Below are 21,672 nucleotides of genomic sequence, written 5' to 3' on the forward strand. Positions count from 1 at the left end.
TTTCTCCATCTATACCTCTTCCCTTGGTACCCTGATTTCATCCCATGGCTTTCAATACCATCTTTACACTGATGACTCTCAGATCTACATCTCCACCCCTGAAATCTCAACCTCGATCCAGGACAAAATCTCAGCCTGCTTGTCCGACATTGCTGCTTGGATGTCTCAATGCCATCTAAAGCTCAACATGACCAAAACTGAACTTCTCATTTTTCCCCCTAAACCCACCTCCCCTCTTCCCCCTTTCTCTATCTCTGTTAATGGCTCTCACATCCTCCCTGTCTCCTCGGCTCCTAACCTTGGAGTCATCTTTGATTCCTCTCTCTCCTTCTCTGCGCATATTCAACAGATCGCCAAAACCTGTCGTTTCTTTATCTACAATATTAGCAAAATTCGCCCCTTCCTTTCTGAATACGCTGCCAGAACCCTTATCCACACCCTTGTCACCCCTCGCTTGGACTATTGCAATTTACTTCTCACTGGTCTTCTGCTCAACCATCTCTCCCCTCTCCAATCTGTCCAAAATTCTGTGGCACGACTTATTTTCTGCCAGAATCATTATACCCACACTACCCACTCCTCAAGTCACTTCACTGGCTCCCTGTCCGCTTCCGCATTCAGTTTAAACTTCTCATACTGACCTTTAAATGCATCCACTCTGCAGCCCCCCATTACCTCTCCACTCTCAACTCTCCCTACATTCCTCCCCGTGAACTCCGCTCACAGGACAAATCTCTCTTGTCGTCCCCCTTCTCCTCCACTGCTAACTCCAGGCTTCGCCCCTTTTCTCTCGCGGCACCTTATGCCTGGAATAGGCTTCCTGGACCTATACATCTAGCTCCATCTCTACCTGTTTTCAAATCTATGCTGAAAACCCACCTTTTCACTGCTGCTTTTTAGCTCCTAGCCACTACTCAATTGCCCTCCCTTGTCCCTTCCTTCCTTCTCACCCGTTACTTCCCTCACCCGTAACTGTCTTGTCTGTATTATTTAGATTGTAAGCTCTTTTGAGTAGGGACTGTCTCTTTGTATCAGGTGTTCAGCACTGCGTGCGTCTGGTAGCACTATACAAATGCTAATAATAATAATAATGTACTCCCACCAAGTGTACACATTTAGGAGTGGTGTTCTAGCGCACACATATCATGTCCTAGACAATTACACACCGTAGGGATTTTCATCTTATTTCTCCAGGAGTGGATCTCTATTCCTGCTGCTCTCATCTAGTATCTGACCTCTCTCCCTTTCTGCATCCCTGGCTACCCTCTCTCCTAGTTGGCTCTTATGCTCTGCCAGACAACCAATGGCCTTCGAAGACAGCCTTAAAACTGAGGAAATTCAAATTGTGACAGGAAGGAGCTCACATAAGCTCAAAGGATGACAAAAAAAAATCCTACTGCAATTGCAAATGGTTACAGACAGATGGATATGACCCACCCATTAAGGGCTCCTTTTACTAAGCGGCAGTAAGCCCAATGCGGGTTTACCACTCACTATAACGAAAGTACTGCCAAGCTACCGCAGCAGCCCGGCGGTACATCCCACCCCTACCGCACCGTCATATCCGGCACTACGAAAATTTATTTATTTTGTAGCGCCGGACAGTACCAAGCGGTAATCGGGCAGTGCCGCATGCTGCCCAGTTACCGCCGGGTTAGCCCGGGAGCCCTTAATGCCACCTCAATGGGTGACGGTAAGGGCTCCCCTCCAAAATGGCCGGCTGAGGGGTGATATGATAGAGGTCTACAAAATAATGAGTGGGGTAGAGCGGACAGATGTGAAGCGTTTGTTTACGCTTTCTAACAATAATAGAACCAGGGGACACAAGATGAAATTAGAATGTGGGGAGAAAGTTTTTCTTTACTCAGCGCGTGGTTAGACTCTGGAACTCATTGCCGGAGAAGGTAGTGACGGCAGTGGGCCTTGCTGAGTTTAAAGGGGGTCTGGACAGATTCCTGAAGGAAAAGTCCATTGATTGTTATTAAATTTTGGGTTTTTGCCATGTTCTTGGGGCTTGGATTGGCCGCTGTTGGAGACAGAGTGCTGGGCTTGATGGACCTTTGGTCTTTTCCCCGCATGGCAGTGCTTATGTGCTTATATGTACTTGCCACCTGGCCATTTCCTGCAGGAAAGCAAGACTTTCCCTTTTACCAGCTGCGGTAAAAGGAGGCTTCAGTGTACATGTAAAACACGCACCGATGCCAGCACTGGCCCCCTTTTGCCGCAGCTTGGTAAAAGGGGTCCTACGAGCCTTATTCTATAAAGGTTATGCTGCTAAATTTATACTTCTAAATTAGGAGCATACTCTATGTTCCAAAATAGATTACGCTCATAATTTAGGAGTAGAAATTTAGGAGCGTAAATTATACTCATAAATTAGAGGAGCATAAATTTTAGGAGCATAACCTTTATAGAATAAGGTCTTTAGGTTAAAAAATTGTGATCATTTTTATTTGATTACTTTGGAATGTGCAAGTGATTACATGCTTCACCAATTACTATGAAGTATTGGTACAATACAAAACTATTGGAGTGGAGGAGTGGCCTATTGGTTAGGGTGGTGGACTTTGGTCTTGGGGAACTGAGGAACTGTGTTCAATTCCCATTTCAGGCACAGGCAGCTCCTTGTGACTCTGGGCAAGTCACTTAACCCTCCATTACCCCAGGTACAAATAAGTACCTGTATACAATATGTAAACCACATTGAGCCTGCCATGAGTGGGAAAGTGCAGGGTACAAATGTAACAAAACAAAATAGATATGATAAATACATTATTATCATAATTAAAACTCTGCCACACACTTATTCCATCCCAACTCTAAAAATTCACTCTAAACAATCAAAACAAAATCATAGTAGTATAAAATACAACCAAACAGAACACATCAGCCCTAATCTTCATCTTACATCTTAACCCCAGCTGACCACCCCAACATAAACTATACTTTACAATATCCAAGGATCTCTCAAATTCACTGCAATTATCAACTAGAGAAAATCTTGGTTAATAATCAATTTCAAATGTCAGTAACTTTGTACCAGGGGGGAATTTCTTAGTGATACTTCAGCATGACATGACCTTACCTTGGCAATCATCTTGTCCGAAGACACGGTTCTCTACTCCACCTGTCTGCCGCAGGAGATGGGGCTGGGTGGGGGCACAGTCCTTTGGGAACTCAGCGGGATTCCGTGTGAGGTAGATGAACTCAGGAATTAGATAGAAGATGATGAATACCCAGCCATTGGAGACTAGGGCGATAGATATGACAGGGTCATCCCACATATGGCCATGGCCCAACTGCCTGTTTCCTCGTAGAAGCATGACAATCCAGACTATCCAGATACATATGGAGAAAAGCATAGTGAGGAAGATGTTGACACCATGTATCTTCCAGTTGCTATTGCACCCACAGAAGGTTACCATGGAGACAAGAAAAGTTAGGGCCATGAGGAACAGGACATAGATGAGAATATATACAAAGTTCTCATTGAGTTGAATGTAGTTTTCTTCAGAGTTGGTTAAAAAGTTGCATGGCATCCCGTTCCTTGCCAGTTCAATTACTACCCATATAATGGCAATGATGATCTGGACCATCGACAGGGCAAAGACAGCCATTAACATCAGGCACCAACCGATCCCTTGCTGACCTCTTACGAGGCTAATCAGCTTGAAGGCATGGACCAGGAGGCAGGAGAAGCAAATGGCAAAGAGAACTCCAAAGAGGAAGAAGCGTGTTGGGCAAGTCTGATCATTCATTCTGATGATGAAGGCAAAGGTGAGGCCAAAAATTCCCAGGGTTCCCAGCAGAAAAATTATTTGGATGGGGATAATGGAGCGCTTGTTAAAATTTGAGGTACGGGGTATAAGGCAAAAGAGAATTAATAGAAGGAGGATGGTAGCGACAACTCCAGCTGCTGCCAGAGTTTCAAGAACGATACCCCATGCTGCATTTTTGTCACAGAGGAACTGATAGTCTAATGCGAGGTTAGCGCCACACCCAGCCATCAAGCTAAAGAAGGTAGCTCAGACCAGGAGAATCTTCCAGAGAAGCCTGTAGGAAGAGAAAAAGATAAGTAGGTTAATTCTGGATGATTCATGAATTCACAAAGTATATTTGCAAGAAGAAGTAATTTTATTCGCATGTTTTAACTGCATAGGAAAAAAACCATAGTACATATCATTTGTACAAAAAAAAATCAATGTGCAAGAAATAAAATATAACAAAGATTTGCAAAAGTAAAAAAAAAAGAAAAAAATTCCAAATGATCAGAATTGGCCACATATCGCCAAGTGAAATAATTTGGGAATATATTCAATGTCTTTCAAGCCATTTAGGAATTACAGCATTTTAGAGAGAGACAGAGGAAGGAGTAAAGGAAGGAGTCACTAGGACAACATCCATAGGGAGAAAGAATAAGAAATAATTGTATTATTGTTATTACTCTGGCTCATAAAAATGACTAACAAGAGGAAGAACTCTTCTCCTTCCAAAGGGAGATTCAAATAATGCCCCCCTTTAACTAGTGGACTGTTTATCTAAAACCTACTGCGTCTAGAAAAAAGTTTTTTTTTAATGGGCCGAGAAATGGGCATACGGCAAATAGCGTGCGCCTATTTGTGGCCTGAGCCCTTAACGTCACCCATTGATTTAGCGGTAAGAGCTCACATGCTACCTGCGCCAACTGCTGATTACCACTGGGAACATTCCCCGTGGTAGAAAATTGAAAATTATTTTCTACCACAGGATTCGGAGCACGCCACACTCGAAATTACTGCCTGGTGCATGCACTAGCCCGGCAGTAGTGCCGGTTTAGTGCACGCAACCCGCGCCTTAGCCCTCCCGTGCCTTTGTAAAAGGGTCCCTCACTGCATTAAAAATAATGAAAAATAATTAGGGTGGTTTTGTATGAAGTAAGCCAGAACTACACCAATTAAGAAGTTGTGTGTTTCAGTGCACATTTCTCCACATTTTTGGTTATTTGCTGGGCTATATTTTTGTGGAAATTGGTTCTTTTTTGTATTCGCATGTGCTAATGTTGCCATTAGTGTGCAGCCCTTAACAAAATTTAGCGCACAAGCCCTTATCGTCACCTATTTTGTAGGCAGTAAGCGCTCACGCGCTAATCATGCACGAATCAGCACAAATTCACTGCAGACGCGCTCACTGATTAGTGCAGAAATGTCCACTCTCCGCCCTTCCCCCCCCGACACATCCCCTGTGTGAAAAAATTACATTTATTTTTTAGTGTGCAGTATGTGTGCATAGATTGCAAATTTAACGCGGGACACTTCAGCACGACCAGTGGTAAGTCCTTTTAAGCTGCGGTAAGGAGCCCTTACTAAGCTGTGTTAGCAAATATGGGGTTTTCATTGCAGTAGACAGCAGCGCAGGCCCAAATATGTACAACACTAAAATGGAATCTTGTGCATTAAAAACCCTGCTTTAGCTGCCTAAAGTGGGAGTGTGCCAGTTTTGGGCGTGACAAGGGTGGGCAGAGGTGAGGCCAGCTGTGACAGCTAGTGCACCAGTCTTTACCAGGCACTAGCTATCCTGACTGTCACTAGCACAACTGATCTTACCACCACCTTAAGAGGAGACAGTAAGAATTGCTGTGATCAGCCTATATGAATGTTTTTATATAGAGGGCCGTATAATCAGAAATCCTTGTGTGATCAGGGTTTGGGGGGAGAGGGAAGTGAGGAACTAAGTGCGAGCCCTGTGCCAGGGGCTTACCTGACGGTAATCACGCTGCCTGGTTACCACCGGGGTAAGACAGGAATCCTTACCATCTCCTAACTAGGTGGCGGTAAGGGTTCCCCCGGGAAATGGCTGCACAGCAAGTGTTTCACTTACTTCATGGCCATTTCCACCCCCCTGCCCAGAAATTCCTTTTTCCGGGCAACAGTAAAAAAAGGGGGGGGGGGTGCCATGAGCTGACACCACCACAGGGCCCCTTTTACTGCCCCTTGGTACAAAGGGCCCTATGTGTAAAGAGGGTGTATTCTTCTTAACTATTGGGAAGAGTTCGCAGTCAGAGTGTGCCCTCTTTTACACAGAGGCCCAGATAAGTAAATGGAAGGAAAAAAATCAGCACAGAATGCTAGTCTATAAACACTATTAATACTACTTATCATTTCTATAGCGCTACTAGACATACGCAGCGCTGTACACTTGAACATGAAGAGACAGTCCCTGCTCAACAGAGCTTACAATCTAATTAGGACCGACAAACAGGACAAACAGTGCTCCGACTTGAGATCTCTTTATGGAATAATGCTTAGAGCCCATTCCCGTGCCCAAATTTGTGGCTTTAAGTTTCAGGGGTCCTTTTACTAAGGTGCACTGAAAAATGGCTTGCGGTAGTGTAGGCACGGGTTTTGGGAGCGTGCCAATCCATTTTTCAGGACGCCTGTAAAAAAGCCCTTTTTTAAAATTTTTGCCAAAAATAGACACGCGGCAAAATGAAACCTGAGACCTTACTGCCACCACCCATTGACCTAGAGGTAAAGTCTCACGTGGTAACCGGATGGTAATGACCTACATGCACCAAATGCCGCTTGCAGGCTTATTTTCGAAAGAGAAGGGCGCCCATCTTTCGAAGATGGGTGTCCTTCTCACAGGGTCGCCCAAATCGGCATAATCGAAAGCCGATTTTGGCCAAAGTTCACGGGGGCGTGTCGGAAGCATAGCGAAGGCGGGACTGGGGCATGCTTAACACATGGGCGTCCTCGGCTGATAATGGAAAAAAGAAGGGTGTCCCTGACGAACACTTGGACGACTTTACTTGGTCCTTTTTTTTTACGACCAAGCCACAAAAATGTGCCCTAAATGATCAGATGACCACCGGAGAGAATCGGGATGACCTCCCACCCTAAAAAAAAAAAAATGTAAAATATTTTTTCCAGCTTCTATGCCAGCCTCAAATATTATACCCAGCTCCATGACAGCAGTATGCAGGTCCCAGGAGCAGTTTTAGGGGGTACTGCAGTGCACTTCAGGAAGGTGGACCCAAGCCCATCCCCCCCACCTGTTACACTTGTAGTGGTAAATGTGAGCCCTCCAAAACCCACTGTACCCAAATCTAGGTGCCCCCCTTCGTCCCTAAGGGCTATGGTAGTGGTGTACAGTTGTGGGGAGTGGGTTTGGGGGGGGGGTTGGGGGCACAGCACACAAGGTAAGGGAGCTATGCACCTGGGAGTTTTTTCTGAAGTCCACTGCAGTGCCCCCTAGGGTGCCCGGTTGGTGTCCTGGCATGTGAGGGGGAGCAGTGCACTACGAATGCTGGTTCCTCCCATGACCAAATGGCTTGTATTTGGTCGTTTCTGAGATGGGCGTCCTCGGTTTCCATTATCGCCGAAAATAGGGGACAACCATCTCTAAGGTCGACCTAAATGGTGAGATTTGGGCGTCCCTGACCGTATTATTGAAATGAAAGGTGGCTGCCCATCTTGTTTCGATAATATGGGTTTCCCCGCCCCTTCGCGGGGACGTCCTGCGAGGACGTCCTCAGGAAAACTTGGGCGCCAGAAAATAAAAAATACTTTTCTGACGTGCGCCAAAAATGAAATTATCACAAGGGCCATGTGGTAGCCGTGTTGTAACTCCATTATGGCGTGCATAGACACTTATGCGGCTTAGTAAAAGGGCCCCTCAGTTTTCATTAGCTGAGGTCCATGCGTGCGGATGCTGTTTTACTTGGAGGTAAAATAGGTTTTCATTATTTAAATTTTTAAATATATTCTGGCTTGGATACTATTGGGTGAAAGAATTTCCAGACTCTGTTGGGTATGATGAAGATGCAACATTTAAATCAAATTTGTGGCGTGCAGAAACTAGATTCTATGAGATGAACTAATGGTGATTGTTTTCAAGTAGAAGTACAGGTCAGATTTTAGTGTTAGTAGGGAAATGATAATACAACGAAATGAAGTTTTTATATTAGAAAATAAATTGAGAAATGTATTGCTCTTGATTTTAATTTTTCAGAGCATATAGTCCTCTCATTCAGTAACGTCAATGTGCTTGTTTATTCTGGATTGTGCATCAGGCTGGTATAATGTCTACAGTATAGACCAGTGTCTGTGCTTGTTCTTAATCAGTTTTACAACTAAATACAAAATGGGAAACATCTCTCAGTGCTGCTTTCTCTTGTTACTTGTGCACAATTTGGGTAAGCATAAAAAGTGGGTAATCATGATTTCTTTAACAAGTTCTCACAAAGTTCCTGTCTCAGAAGATATTTAATAACGTCTGCATTGACTTGAGAACTTAAATGTGCTAGACTTGTTGAGAAGTCCTTATTAAAATGGCTCTCCCAGTTGTCAGCCTGTGCTTGCAGTTCCTAGGACTGGAGAGTAATAATCTCTTGTGGGTTTAGCAGAGGGCTGCCACTGCAAGCTCCGACAATCCCCAGTGGGCCTTATTAGCTCATATTCACACAGTCAATCTTAGTTTTCAGTTTTAATTTCAGTTTCGGCCGAAACTGGGTGATATATTTCGGCCGCAGTTTCGGATTCGAAAAAGTGTTTAGACAGTTTCGGTAGCAGTTTCAGTTTCGGCCGACACTGAAAAAAAAAAAGCAGTTTCGCTTGGCCTCTAGCTGACGCCCAACTCTTGGCATTTAGGCATGGGAATGGTGGTGTTCTATAACTCTGCATGCAATTTTTTGGAAAATCTCTACCACACCCCTGGCCACATCCCCTTTTACGTTGCACGTTAGGGGATTTAGGTGTGCCGGGTTATAGAATAATATGCAGGAATATGCTCATGCAAAATCTGTCAATTAACTGCCATAATTGATTGTTAACATCAATTTACTGTTAGTTACTATCTTGTTAGCTAATTAATTTGTGCATGCATTTTGACACGCACTTAAATTTCTATGCCATATATAGAATCCATGGGATAGTGCGCACTTCATCAAAAGGAATGCACACTCTTGATGACATTCATTCTGGTATGAAAAACCCCCCGAAACAAACATTACTTGGCTGCCCATCCCTAGAAGTAGCTATGGTAACGTGGACCCATGGCCAGTTTTGGAATCCTCAGAATTATAGCCAAAGGGAAGGAAGCAAAACAAAAACACTTTTTATTGTATTTTCATGCATACAAGCCTGTTTAGCTCACAAACTGAATAAAGCAATGTCTTTAATTTCCTGCAGTCTTACTATAGTCCTGTCCTCCCCCCCCCCCCCCCCCCCCCCCCCCCCACAGGTTCCACAGTCTCAATATGCACTCAGGGTTCCTGTAAACGTCTCCCAGCCCTGCCCCTGACAGGCTCTACAATAAAACATACCCAAGCCCACCTCTAGTCTGGCCTCAAGGATTAATAAATCATAGGTTTCAGATAAACCTTCTCCTACCTAGAATAAGCTTCTGCTGCTTACAGCTGAGGGATACAGGCATCTGCCACAAGGCCACTCTGTTTCCATCTTCCTCAAGTACTGCAGCCTCAGTGGGGAACACCCAGGGAGGATCCCTTCCTCTTGCTCAGGGCCTCCCTGTTCTGTTCTGCCAGTGGGACTGTAACTTTCTGCTCTCTGCTTGAGCCTCACCCTCCTGGCCAGACTAAGCTATTCCCTGCCTTAAGGTAGCTCAGTTCCAGCCTCAATGAGGGAGTGGCCTTAAGGAAACCCTGCCTTGTACTACTCACTCCCCCACAGTGTCTTTTTAAGTTCTGTTTGGAATAATTATGATATTTATTGGTGTTAAATGTTGGTGTTATGTTTTATAAGTTACCTTTGTTATTGTTGTAGCCTGTTAGGAGCACAGAAATGGAAACGATATTACATAAATATGGAATAATAAATGGCCTTGAAATGTACCAAATACTTATACACTGGTTTGATTGAGTACAACAAATTTACCATACAAATGTAGCAAACTATACTCCATCTGAAGATGAGAAAGTTGTCATTCCTAACACCAGGATCAAGTGAAGAATATTTCAGGGAAATTCCCTGTCACCACATTATTTTCTTTGACACTAAATCCACTGAGTACTCTTATTAACTCCTTGGGCTATGGGTTTAGCCTTAATCCCAAAGTTACTAAGCTGTAGTTACGTTGCACCTACTATTTGTAGATAATTTGAAGTTTTACAGTTCCTGTGTTGATCATTTAGTAGAACAACTCCCAAGTAATTAAAAGCTTCTCTGATGACACGATGGTGATATTCAACCTGAACAAATATTCTAAGGCCACTTTCCTTATACGAAAATTAAGTAAAACTAAATTGCTACTCAACATATGCAGTGCTGTGGATATTAACGTAGGAGACAATCTCTGTTTCATGGAGTTTACAATGTACATATCAAATAAGAGTGTGGATGACAATCAGGGGCATTTTCGAAAGAGAAGGATGCCCATCTTTCGACACAAATCGGGAGATGGCCGTCCTTCTCTCAGGGTCGCCAAAATCGGCATAATCGAAAGCCGATTTTGGGCGTCCTCAACTGCTTTCTGTCATGAGGACGACCAAAGTTCCCGGGGGCATATCAGCAGCGTACCGAAGGCGGGGCAGGGGCGTGGTTAAGAGATGGGCGTCGGCCGATAATGGAAAAAAGAAGGGCGTCCATGACGAGCATTTAGCCGACTTTACTTGGTCCCTTTTTTTTTCACGACCAAGCCTTGAAAAGGTGCCCGAACTTACCAGATGATCACAGGAGGGAATCGGGGATGACCTCCCCTTACTCCCCCAGTGGTCACCAACCCCCTCCCACCCCCCAAAAAAATTTTAAAACATTTTTGCCACCCTCTATGCCAGCCTCAAATGTCATACCAGCTCCATCACAGCAGTATGCAGGTCCCTGGAGCAGTTTTTAGTGGGTGCAGTGCACTTCAGGCAGGTGGACCCAGGCCCATCCCCCCCCCCACCTGTTACACTTGTGGTGGTAAATGTGAGCCCTCCAAAACCCACCTGAAACCCACTGTACCCACATGTAGGTGCCCCCCTTCATCCCTAAGGGCTATGGTAGTGGTGTACAGTTGTGGGGAGGGGGTTTTGGGGTGGGGGGATCAGCACCAAAGGTAAGGGAGCTATGCACCTGGGAGCAATTTGTGAAGTCCACTGCAGTGCCCCCTAGGGTGCCCGGTTGGTGTCCTGGCACGTGAGGGAGACCAGTGCACCATGAATGCTGGCTCCTCCCACGACCAAATGCCTTGGATTTGGTCATTTTTGAGATGGACGTCCTCGGTTTCCATTATCGGCGAAAACCGAGGTTGCCCATCTCTAAGGTCGACCATCTCTAAGGTCGAACTAAATGTTGAGATTTGGGTGTCCCCAACCGTATTATCGAAACGAAAGATGGACGCCCATCTTATTTCGATAATACGGGATGCCCCGCCCATTCACGGTGACATCCTCAGAGATGGGTGTCCTTAGAGATGGTCGTCCCCGTTCGATTGTGCCCCCCAATGTGTTCATTATAGAGAAACGGTCAAGATTTAAAAACAGAATTAAAGGTAATACCGAGGAACGTGAGCAGTGTATCTTTAAGAGAATGTCAGTATAGAATACTATACAGGGCCTATATGTCTGAATCTCAAATGATATAAAATGATGGGGGGGGGGGGGGTGGATAACCCATTGTGTTTTTTCCACAACATCTGGAACTCTCACTAAATTAAAACATTTTGGAGAGCGATAGTGGGGTTTTTGGAAAAGGTTATCAATACAACACTGCATTTTCAACCCTTGGGCATTGTGTTACGACAGGCTTCACTGGCTGGTGTTAAGGGGGAAGGTTCTAGGTGGTGGGTAACAAAGGTCTATATGGTTTGGAAGCTTTGTACTTTGCAATATTGGACACAAGTAGATTCACCATCTTACTGTCATTGGCGAAATAAGTTACACAAACTTCTTTTGATGGAGCTAAGAGAGTTAAGTGTAACTTTTAAGCAACAATCCCGTTTTATGGCTATATGGTCTCTATATATTCAGATATTACATTCATCTGCATGTAGTTATATTTTGAATCAGATAGGAGAAATACTCTCATCAACTCCAATACAATGTGTCACAATCTAATTATTTAAGGTTTGAAAGTCTTTTTATTTCCTAGTTATCTATAGATTTGTTTTGGAAGGGGGATGGGAGGGTTGTAGGACTAGAGGGGAAGAATAAAGATTAGGTTTCATATTGTTTGATTCCTGAAGAGCTGTAAGAGTCCAAGTCCTTCAGAATTAAAGCTGTGTTTGGTTTTGGGGAGTGTGTGGAGATGGTGGAGGGTTAATGGTTGAAAACACTGAACCATACATGTATGTTGTAACAGTATGCAGTTTTCATTCATTTGTTCAATAAAAACTGTTTAAAAAGTAAAAACAACCTCAAAAAGACGAGGATTTAGCCTGGATCTGAATATGGCTAGAGAAGGAGCTTTACACACCGACTCTGTTTCAGGCAAGGTGGAAAGAATGTAGTTGGGAGGTGGTGATGGAGATGGGCACAGGTAAGGGTGACTTGCCTGATAAATGGTGTTCACAACAAAGGTTGGCGAGAGAGAGAGAGTGAGAGAGAGAGAGAGAGAGAGAGAGAGAAAGAAAATAGGCAATGAGGAGCTGCTGAGTGAATGTATTTGTGAGTAAAAGAAGCTGGACCCTTGGCAGAAGCAGAGGTGGCTTGTGAGAGATGTGAAGGGATGTGGGGCCATGTGCACAGACTCACTGTTGGCCTTCATTTGTATAAGTCCATAGTGGGGCCATATGCAAAGTACCACAGTCACTCATTGGAAGAGCTGGCCCCGGTCAGAAGCAGATGAGAAGTCAATATAATGATTTAAAGAGAGGAGTTACAAAGTTGTAGCAACATTGAAGACAAATACAGTAAGTCATGCAGTTGAATTTTGAATAGATGATAGTGGAGCAAGTTGCAGCAGCCTAAGCAGGAGGTGATAAGAGAATGGAAGAACATGCTCAGAAAGAGTTAAAGAGAAAGAAATGATATACATTACTAGTGTATTGAATATGTGTAGAAAATGAGAGATGTATCAAAGATGACCCCAAGGTTATGAGCCAAGGGAACTGGAAGGATGACTATCCAGCTTATTTTTGAAAGAAAAAAACGCCTGTAGTGCGACCTAAATCGGGAGATAGACGTTTGTCTCGCAAAGGCGCCCAAATCGGTATAATCGAAAGCTGATTTTGGGTGTTTCCAACTGCACTCCGTCACGGAAACGAATAAAGTTGATGGGGGCGTATCGGAGGCGTGGTGGAGGCGTAACTGGGGCATGGTTATCAGCCGAGGAGAGATGGGCGTCTTTAGCTGATAATAGAAAAAAAAAGGCGTTTTTACCGCGATTTTGGGTCACTTTTTTTGGACCCTATTTTTTTCTCGAACAAGTCCCAAAAAAGTGCTCCAACTGCCCAGATGACCATTGGAGGGAATCGGGGATGACCTCCCCGGACTCCCCCAGTGGTCACTAACCCCCTCCCACCAAAAAAAACCCCAATTTAAAAAAACTTTTTTTCCAGCCTATATGCCAGCCTCAAATGCCATACCCACCTCCCTGACAGCAGAATGTGTTCGATCCTCTCACAGCCTTTCCCTGGGTCAGATGTGGCTCTCGGGTGCAGTACAGGGTCACATCAGCATTGCATTGTGGTGGGTGTAGGGTATTGGGCTCCGTGATTTCATTAGCTTGTGCTACAGTCTCACGATGTTGGTAGTTGGTAGGCTCTTCTCCCATGGTGCTTTTCCCCCTGCCTACTGGGTCAGAGTGTGCCCTGTTGTGTTTCCTGTTGTAGTCCATGCGGTAGTGGCCATTTTTGTAAGCCAGTTTTAGTTCCCTTTCCTGTGTTAGCCACGTTACAGAACTTGGTGGCTGAAAGAGGGCATTGTACAGCATTCTGCCAGCTCTGACCTACTGCTCATCTCAGTACAAGGGAGACTCGTTGCCAGTGGGGCACAACCTCTGATCTGCAGTTAACTGTGAGTAAAGGCGGTTATTCCAATAAAGGACGTTTTCGGAGAGATTAGTCTTCAGGTGTCAACTGGTGTGCCAATGTTATATAGCAGCAACAAATCCTAGAGGCCTGCATGTATGCAGGTCCCTGGAGCACTTTTAGTGGGTACCGCAGTGCACTTCAGCCAGGTGGCCCCAGGCCCATTCCCCCCCCCACCTGTAACACTTGTGCTGGTAAATGGGAGGCCTGCAAAACCCACTGTACCCACATGTAGGTGCCCCCTTCACCCCTAAGAGCTATGGTAGTGTTGTACATTTGTGGGTAGTGGGTTTTGGGGGAGGGGGTTGGGTGTTCAGCACTCTTGGTAAGGGAGCTATGCATGTGGGAGCTTTTTCTGAAGTCCACCGCACTGACCTAGGGTGCCCAGTTGGTGTCCTGGCATGTCAGGGGGGCCAGTGTACTACGAATCCTGGCGACTCCCACGACCAAATGGCTCGGATTAGGACGTTTTTGAGCTGGGTGTTTTTAGTTTCCATTATCGCTAAAAAAAACAAACGCCCAGCTCAAAAACGTCCATGTTTTTGAAAATACGGTTCGGCCCGCCCCTTCACGGACCCGTTCTCGGAGATAAACGCCCATGGAGATAGGCGTTTCCATTCGATTATGCCCCTCTATGCCATCTACAGCGACAGAAAAAGATAGAAGTGGGTGTAATATAAAAGAATTTGAATAGGAAGTGATATATAATTAGGAGTAGGTTAAGGTGCATCAATCACAAATCACGGAGAGAAAATATCAGCAAAGAGCTTTGGCAGAAAGGAGTAATATACAAGCTACCTATCAACTTGCGATCCTCACACAGTTTTAGAATCATAGGCCAGCCTCAGAAAACTCTCAACATGCCTTCTTCAACCATGCCTTCTTCATCCTTGTTTTTATAGACCAGCTGTGGGCACGGAAAGGTTTTCTTCTTACATACTAACAATTAGTATGTAAGAAGAAAACCTTTCCGTGCCCACAGCTGGTCTATAAAAACAAGGATGAAGAAGGCATGGTTCTCACAAAAATTCAGAACAATTACCTTAGGTCTCAAAGATTGAAACAAGTGCTGCAGTATGAAAATAAATGACCACAATCAATCTCTACCCTTAATTCTGGGCAAGTGTTCAGAAGAATAAAAGGAATGAATGAGAATCCACCTGCACATACAGAGAAAGAAGCAACTGAATTTGCAAAACAAGATATGAGAAACATTGTCGTGCCTCTCTTGAAGGTTCAACACAGACATGCCAAGTTACCTAATTCCAGGCTGGAGATTTTGGGACAGACCTGGATTTCTGACAATCCTGGTGCATTATGGGACTTGCAGCACTGATTTCAAAGGGCAGGATCAAGCACTACAAATCCCACACTGCTTTGGGATGTAAGTTCGAAACCAGGACTGGCCATAAGGTTTCCAGCCTGGACCTAGGTAACTTGGCACCTCTGTCAAGAGTTCCAGTATAGGAAGAGCTCCAGAGGACTGTGGGAACTGTTAACTCAAATGAAGGTAACTGTCCACCTGGCATTGACTGGAATAGTTTTAACTACAGTGAAAACCTCAAACTGTTTGGGAAGAGGAGATTTGTTTGAGTGATATGAAAAATGGAATTCAATGAGGCATTCAGTTTGGCCATTTGAGAGGTAAAAGGGACTAAGGCTTGTTTATTGTGCAAAAAGCAAGTTTAGCCTCTGAACTATGTATTGGAAACGCCTTGCCGACAGGTAAATGTGAAGAGCCTTAAGTTGTGAAATGTGGACTTAAGTGAGAATCTATGAAGACACAGATTTTAACCTCAAATGCTGATTTAAGTCATAAGCAGAGTCCTGAACTGGAAAAAAAAAGAAATATAGTGAGTTCTCTCTAGAAAAGCAAACCAGGAAACTGTTCTGTTGCAAAGAGAAAAATATTTTCAAAGAGCTGAACCAGCAAACAGGAAAAAACAAATGTCAAATGAATAAATATGAGATATACTGAGTTACTTCAGCAAGCACATATAGATCAAATCCTGTTGATAGATTTGAAGAGAAGAAGGCAACAGCAGACTAGATGATTCACAGCCAGCAATAAAAAAACAGATAAATGCAGATTCTGTAGCACAAAACTGGAAACGGTTACATATCTCTTTGCTGAGTGTGACGTACTGATGTCAGAAGACCTATATTTAGAAAGATATAATAAAGTAACATGGCTAATCCACTGGAAATTGTAAACACCCTGACAGAGCTACAGAGAATGAAGAAGTTGAGCTCATCTGGGACACTTCCATTCCCCACTGATAAAAAGCTCAAGAGTAAGAAAACCAGGCACATTGCAGTGATAAAGGAGAACTAATTGCTTCGTTAATAGAAGCATTGTTACCAAATGTCTAGTCTGTATGACTTGTGGAAGAAAGAAGCTCCTCAAATATCAGAAATACAGATGTTATCCCAACTGTATTGGGGACTGCTGGCAAATAGAATGTTAGGTATTATTAGGAAAGGAATGGAAAATAAAAATGAGAATGTCATAATGCCTTTGTATTGATCCATGGTGCGACCACACCTCAAATATTGTGTTCAGTTCTGGTCACCGCATCTCAAAAAGATATAGTGGAATTAGAAAAGGTACAGAGAAGGGCAACAAAAATGATAAGAGGGGATGGGACAACTTCCCTATAAGGAAAAGCTGAAACGGCTTGGGCTCTTCAGCTTGGAGAAAAGACATGCTTGGAGGGGAGATATAATAGAGGTCTATAAAATAATGAGTGGAGGTAGATGTGAATCGATTGTTTACTCTTTCCAAAAATACTAGGACTAGGGGACACGCAATAAAGCCAGAAAGTAGTACATTTAAAATGAATCGGAGAAAATATTTCTTCACTCAGCGTGTAATTAAACTCTGGAATTTGTTGCTAGAGAATGTAGTAAAAGCTGTTAGCTTAGCAGGGTTTAAAAAAGGTTTGGATGGCTTCCTAAAGGAAAAGTTCATAGACCATTTTTAAAATGGACTTGGGGAAAATCCATTGCTTATTTCTGGGACAAGCAACATAAAATGTATTGTACTGTTTTGGGATCTTGCCAGGTACTTGTGACCTGGATTGACCACTATTGGAAACAGGATGCTGGGCTGGATGGATCTTCAGTCTGTCCCAGTATGGCAATACTTATGTACTGATAGAAAGATCTTCCGAATGCACCTTGCTAGGTTGTGTCTATGTATTACACTCTGTGAACTCCAGAAGGAAGCTGTCATTAGTACAATGCAAGTACTAAGAAAAACTCGATTAACCTTGCAAGACTGAGATCTTACCCAACACAGACTGGCTAAGAGGGTGGTTCATTCCTGTCATGTTGTGCTCAGAGCAAACCAATTTGGAGATGCTGTTCCAAGAGGGAGAAGGGACAAGATAAATTATCGTCACTATTAGTATTGTTAAGACTCTTATTATCTCCTTGCAGCTGGATAAGCTTAGACAGAAGAATAAACAGGAAAAAGTCAAATAGCACTAGAGTCCAAATCCAGACCTATGCCCCAGGAGTCCCTGTGGGCTCTGGCCACTCGGTGACATCTGTTCTATACATATATAGATTCATATACCCATCTAGCCTGCTATTTTCTTATGGTTTCTTTTTAGTGCTTATGTTGTTGTTTGTCTGTCACACTGATGAAACAGAAGAGCAGGGGAGAGTGTAAAAAGGGGTGCTTGAAGATTGCAAGGGGAAGGGAGTGAAGATTTTCCTATACCATACTACTACTACTTAACATTTCTAAAGCGCTACTAGAGTTACGCAGCGCTGTACAATTTAACATAGAGGGACGGTCCCTGCTCAAAGAGCGTACAATCTAAGAGACAAATGAATGGTCAGTCCGATAGGGGCGGTCAAAATGGGGCAGTCTGGATTTACTGAACGGTAAGAGTTAGGTGCCGAATGCAGCATTGAAGAGGTGGGTTTTAAGCAAAGACTTGAAGATGGGCAGGGAGGGGGCTTGGTGTAAGGGCTCAGGAAGGTTGTTCCAAACATAGGGTGAGGCGAGGCAGACTTCTTATACACTGCCATCCCCTTCAGCCACACTCACAGCCAAACATATACACTCAGCCCACCACCCCCTCAGACACATCCCACTCTTCTATACCCCCTCCCCCACATCCCTTAATCCCCATCTTTGATGTTGCTTTGCAGTTCTAGATATATACAGGGTGAGGCAAAAAAAAAAAAAAGTAACCCCTTAAGTTTTTTTTGCCGTTTTCTCAGCAACCTCTTGACTTTTCAAAGTGAACTTTTACAGCTTTATTTGCTATTCCTGTCTACTTTTATGAGCCAAGTGGAATGAGATTATCTTTAAATAAGGCAATGTTACAGACTTTTTAGTGTAACCACCCAGCGATTTTTGTGTGTTTAAAAATGTTTGCACTGTAAAACAAACAATTGTTAAACTCAAGGAAGCTTTGCAGGTGATCTGGGACAGTCTGCCACAGGGTCCGATTGACAAGGTTGTTAAGAACTTCCCAAAGCGACTGAAGGCCTGTGTTAAAGTTGGGAGTGGACACTCGGAGCATTCACAGTGACTGTGAAATTCTGACACATTGTTAATTGTATCGTTTGAATGACATTATTTTTACTGTGTTTTAGCTTGAAATTTTTAACCCGCAAAATCACTAGGTAGTAATGCTACAATGTCAGTAACATCAACATAGCTTAGGATAATTTAAATGTTGTTTAATAGTAATATGTAAGTGTGATGACTAAATAAGTATGTAAAATTTGGTGTTGAAATTCAAAGCAGTTGCTGAGAAAATGGCACAAACCTCCAAGAGGTTACTTTTTTTTGCCTTGCCCTGTAGATATATATATTAAAAAAAATAATTTTTTTCCTGTTTCAGCCTCCCCAGTATTCCAGTATTTATTTGTTTATTAATATTTCTGGATCACCTTCCCATGAAGAAATTAACATGGTTTATAAGCTAACATAAGTGACGCAAACCAATTCAGCAAGCATGAAAACTCAGGACATGAATGTATGAAGAGAGCAGCTCTGAAACTGTCACTGGAAATTATCTGCCATCGTCATGTAGGTTTTTATTATCAAACATGCAAGAAAAGAACTTAGCACCATTCCTTAATGTTCTGTTCATATTTTATTACATATAAATCATATAAACAGCTGATGAGCGGCAATTTATTTATTTAATAGACTTATCAGCTGTTATCCCAATAAGAAACTGACTACCTAAGGCAATGTACACAGCAAATCAATAACAAAATCTAGAAACATAGGGCCCGATATTCAAAGCCGTTTGTTTGGCCCATGGCAGTGTGCATAAGTTACATTTTTTAAAAAAAATCTGTGGAAGTTGTATAATTAAATACCACTGCATAAATCCTTATGTACTGGTGTTTATCCATATGTAAAGTGAGTGCGGTTACGGATGAGCTAGAGGTTGGCACAAAAGTTATCCAGACAATGGCGAAATTCAGCCACTCTCTAGATAATTTATACAGGTATGTTAGGCTAGAGAACTTGCAGGCCTAAATTAAGTGTGCGAGCAGTGATGCAGTCTCCGTTCATATGAATATTCAGCAGCACCATTTAAATGGTAATCTCTGCTGAATATACACAAAAAGTTAAATGCCAATGGTTAACTTTGTGTTAAGTGGGCCAAGCCCGTAGAAAAAAGGTAGTAAAATCTAAAACATATACAATAAAACTACACAATCCTACATACCAGCAACCTCAGCACCTTCCTTCTCTCCTCAATCCCAACCCAAAACCACCTCCCAGCCTTCCCAGTACCTGCCAGACACACCTGGACCAGTCTGACAGCTACTCACTACTCATGGCAAATGTTCATTAAAAGAAAGTAATCAAAATCAAAATGGTGTTCCTGACAGTTTCTTGTCTTCTCTTTGTAGATCTGCTCACAGAGTTATTCATCTGTTTTACATGATACCTGTGCTTTGAGTAGTAACTGTCTGAATTCCAGCACTCCAGCCTGAAAAACAGTGCCACCACTCCAGTGAGTCCTGGGAATACTTGATTCTTGTTCAGGTGTAAAGTAACGTAGTAGATGATGGCAGAAAAAGACCAAACAGTCTGCCCAGGTATTCCAGTTCACACTGCCAAGGATATATCCCTGGTGCCAGCCCCAGAATATGACTGCTTGTAAGATTTATCTCCTTAACCAGGACAGATTTTGTCACTTTCCTCATAAGTACTTCATCATCTGAGCATAAAAAAACCCCCCTCTTCATACCTGATATCCCTCCTTTCCTATGTCTGTCCACAAAACTTTGTAGTCACCTAAATAGCTAGTTATATCAGCGTGATCATTGCCCAAACCTCTGACCTCCTGAGTCCCTTACCCGCATTTCCCCTAGGACTTTTTATGCTTCATATTTCGCACTGTGTTGTTCATTCTAGCAATCACAAACCAGTTGATGATTTATTTGACTAGAACATTTTAACCCCTTAAAGGTGCACCAATAGGCCATGCTTCTGCGATGTTCCTCAGTCCTTCCCTGCAGTACCCTCTGTTATTCCAATACTGAAACCCACACACAGATGACAATTTGTGGTTGTCCCTGTCCTGTTTTAACCTCCACTATCCACTCTGGGAGAGCATTCTGCACATTCATCACCCTTTCTGTCAAAAATATTTCCTGATTTTCTTCCTAGGTCTACTCTTTCAAGAAATGCTTTCCTTTTTTTCCAAATTTGGGACATGGAGGCCCAGTCTCCCACATGAAAGAAGGTGGGGGATAATTGCCACTACACTGAAGAGGAGGATAGCAAAAAATGTTGATCTTAAACTCCATCTACAATAGAAAGACAAAATATGAGAGCAGAACAGGAGCATCAGGCTAAGCTAGTCTGCCAACTTAGCTCCTCTTGCAGATAGATCCCAGTTGACTTCTGGCTTTGTTTCTTGGTCCCCAGGGATCCTCTGTGCCTGTCTTAAGTTTTCACGACTTGGGTATTGATTTTGCCTCCACCTCCACTGGCTGGCTATTCCATGCAACCATCAAATTCTAAATCTAAGCCTTCTGCATCATATAACTGATCCTATCAACCAATATTGCCACCAGAGAATTTCAATATTCATTTTTCAATGTATGCTGTTTTACCTTCTCAGCACGGCTGTCTTCTAATTTGATTCTGAAGTTGAAATTTCAGTAGCAGGAACAGGATGAAATAAATCTGCTTGAAATCCTTTCCCCGAGTATGAGGGTATGTGTGATCTCTGTGACACCTCTAAGTGCTAGCAACAGATTTTCTGCCAAATTCTGAGGAAGGCAGCTATAAAAACTCAGTGAAACAGGGGGAGTGGAGGTGACACACCTGGACCAGTCTGACAGCTACCTGTGGCACTGGGAAAATAAGAGAGGATGTGAGAGAGAGAGTGTGAGGGCCTGACGTAAGCTATCAAGGAGGAGGCAAAATCTTCTCATGCTGTTCCTCAGGCTCGTTACACTGGAATAGCAAGGGGTGGCACAGAGCAGGATCAAGGTGTATTTATACAACAGTGTGGGTTTCAATACTGGAATAACAGAGGGCACTGCTGGGAAGGATTGAGGTATATTAGTAGAGCTGGGGGAGGGGAGGGGGGTCAGCACTGAAATGACAGGGAGCACTGCAGGCCATGACATTAGTAGAGCTATGTGTAAGGACTTCATACTGAAAATGTTTTATTTCTTACCTAGTCCAAAAAAGAAAACCACATACAATATCTACATTATTTATGT

General features: G+C 43.4%; 1 protein-coding gene across 1 annotated transcript in view; it reads right to left on the reverse strand.

Annotated features, from left to right (window-relative positions):
- LOC115470131 (retinoic acid-induced protein 3-like) overlaps positions 1 to 21,289 on the reverse strand; it is a 33,966-nt gene extending 12,677 nt beyond the window's left edge. The window contains exons 1-2 of the mRNA XM_030203070.1: positions 21,055 to 21,289; positions 3,086 to 4,053 (exon numbers count right to left, since the gene is read on the reverse strand). Of these exons, the coding sequence (XP_030058930.1) occupies positions 3,086 to 4,007 (922 nt within the window). The 5' untranslated portion in view covers positions 4,008 to 4,053; positions 21,055 to 21,289. The remainder of the gene's footprint in view (positions 1 to 3,085; positions 4,054 to 21,054) is intronic.
- Positions 21,290 to 21,672: the final 383 nt, after the last annotated feature.

This window comes from Microcaecilia unicolor, chromosome 1 (assembly GCF_901765095.1).
Source record: "Microcaecilia unicolor chromosome 1, aMicUni1.1, whole genome shotgun sequence".
NCBI classification, from domain to species: Eukaryota; Metazoa; Chordata; class Amphibia; order Gymnophiona; family Siphonopidae; genus Microcaecilia; species Microcaecilia unicolor.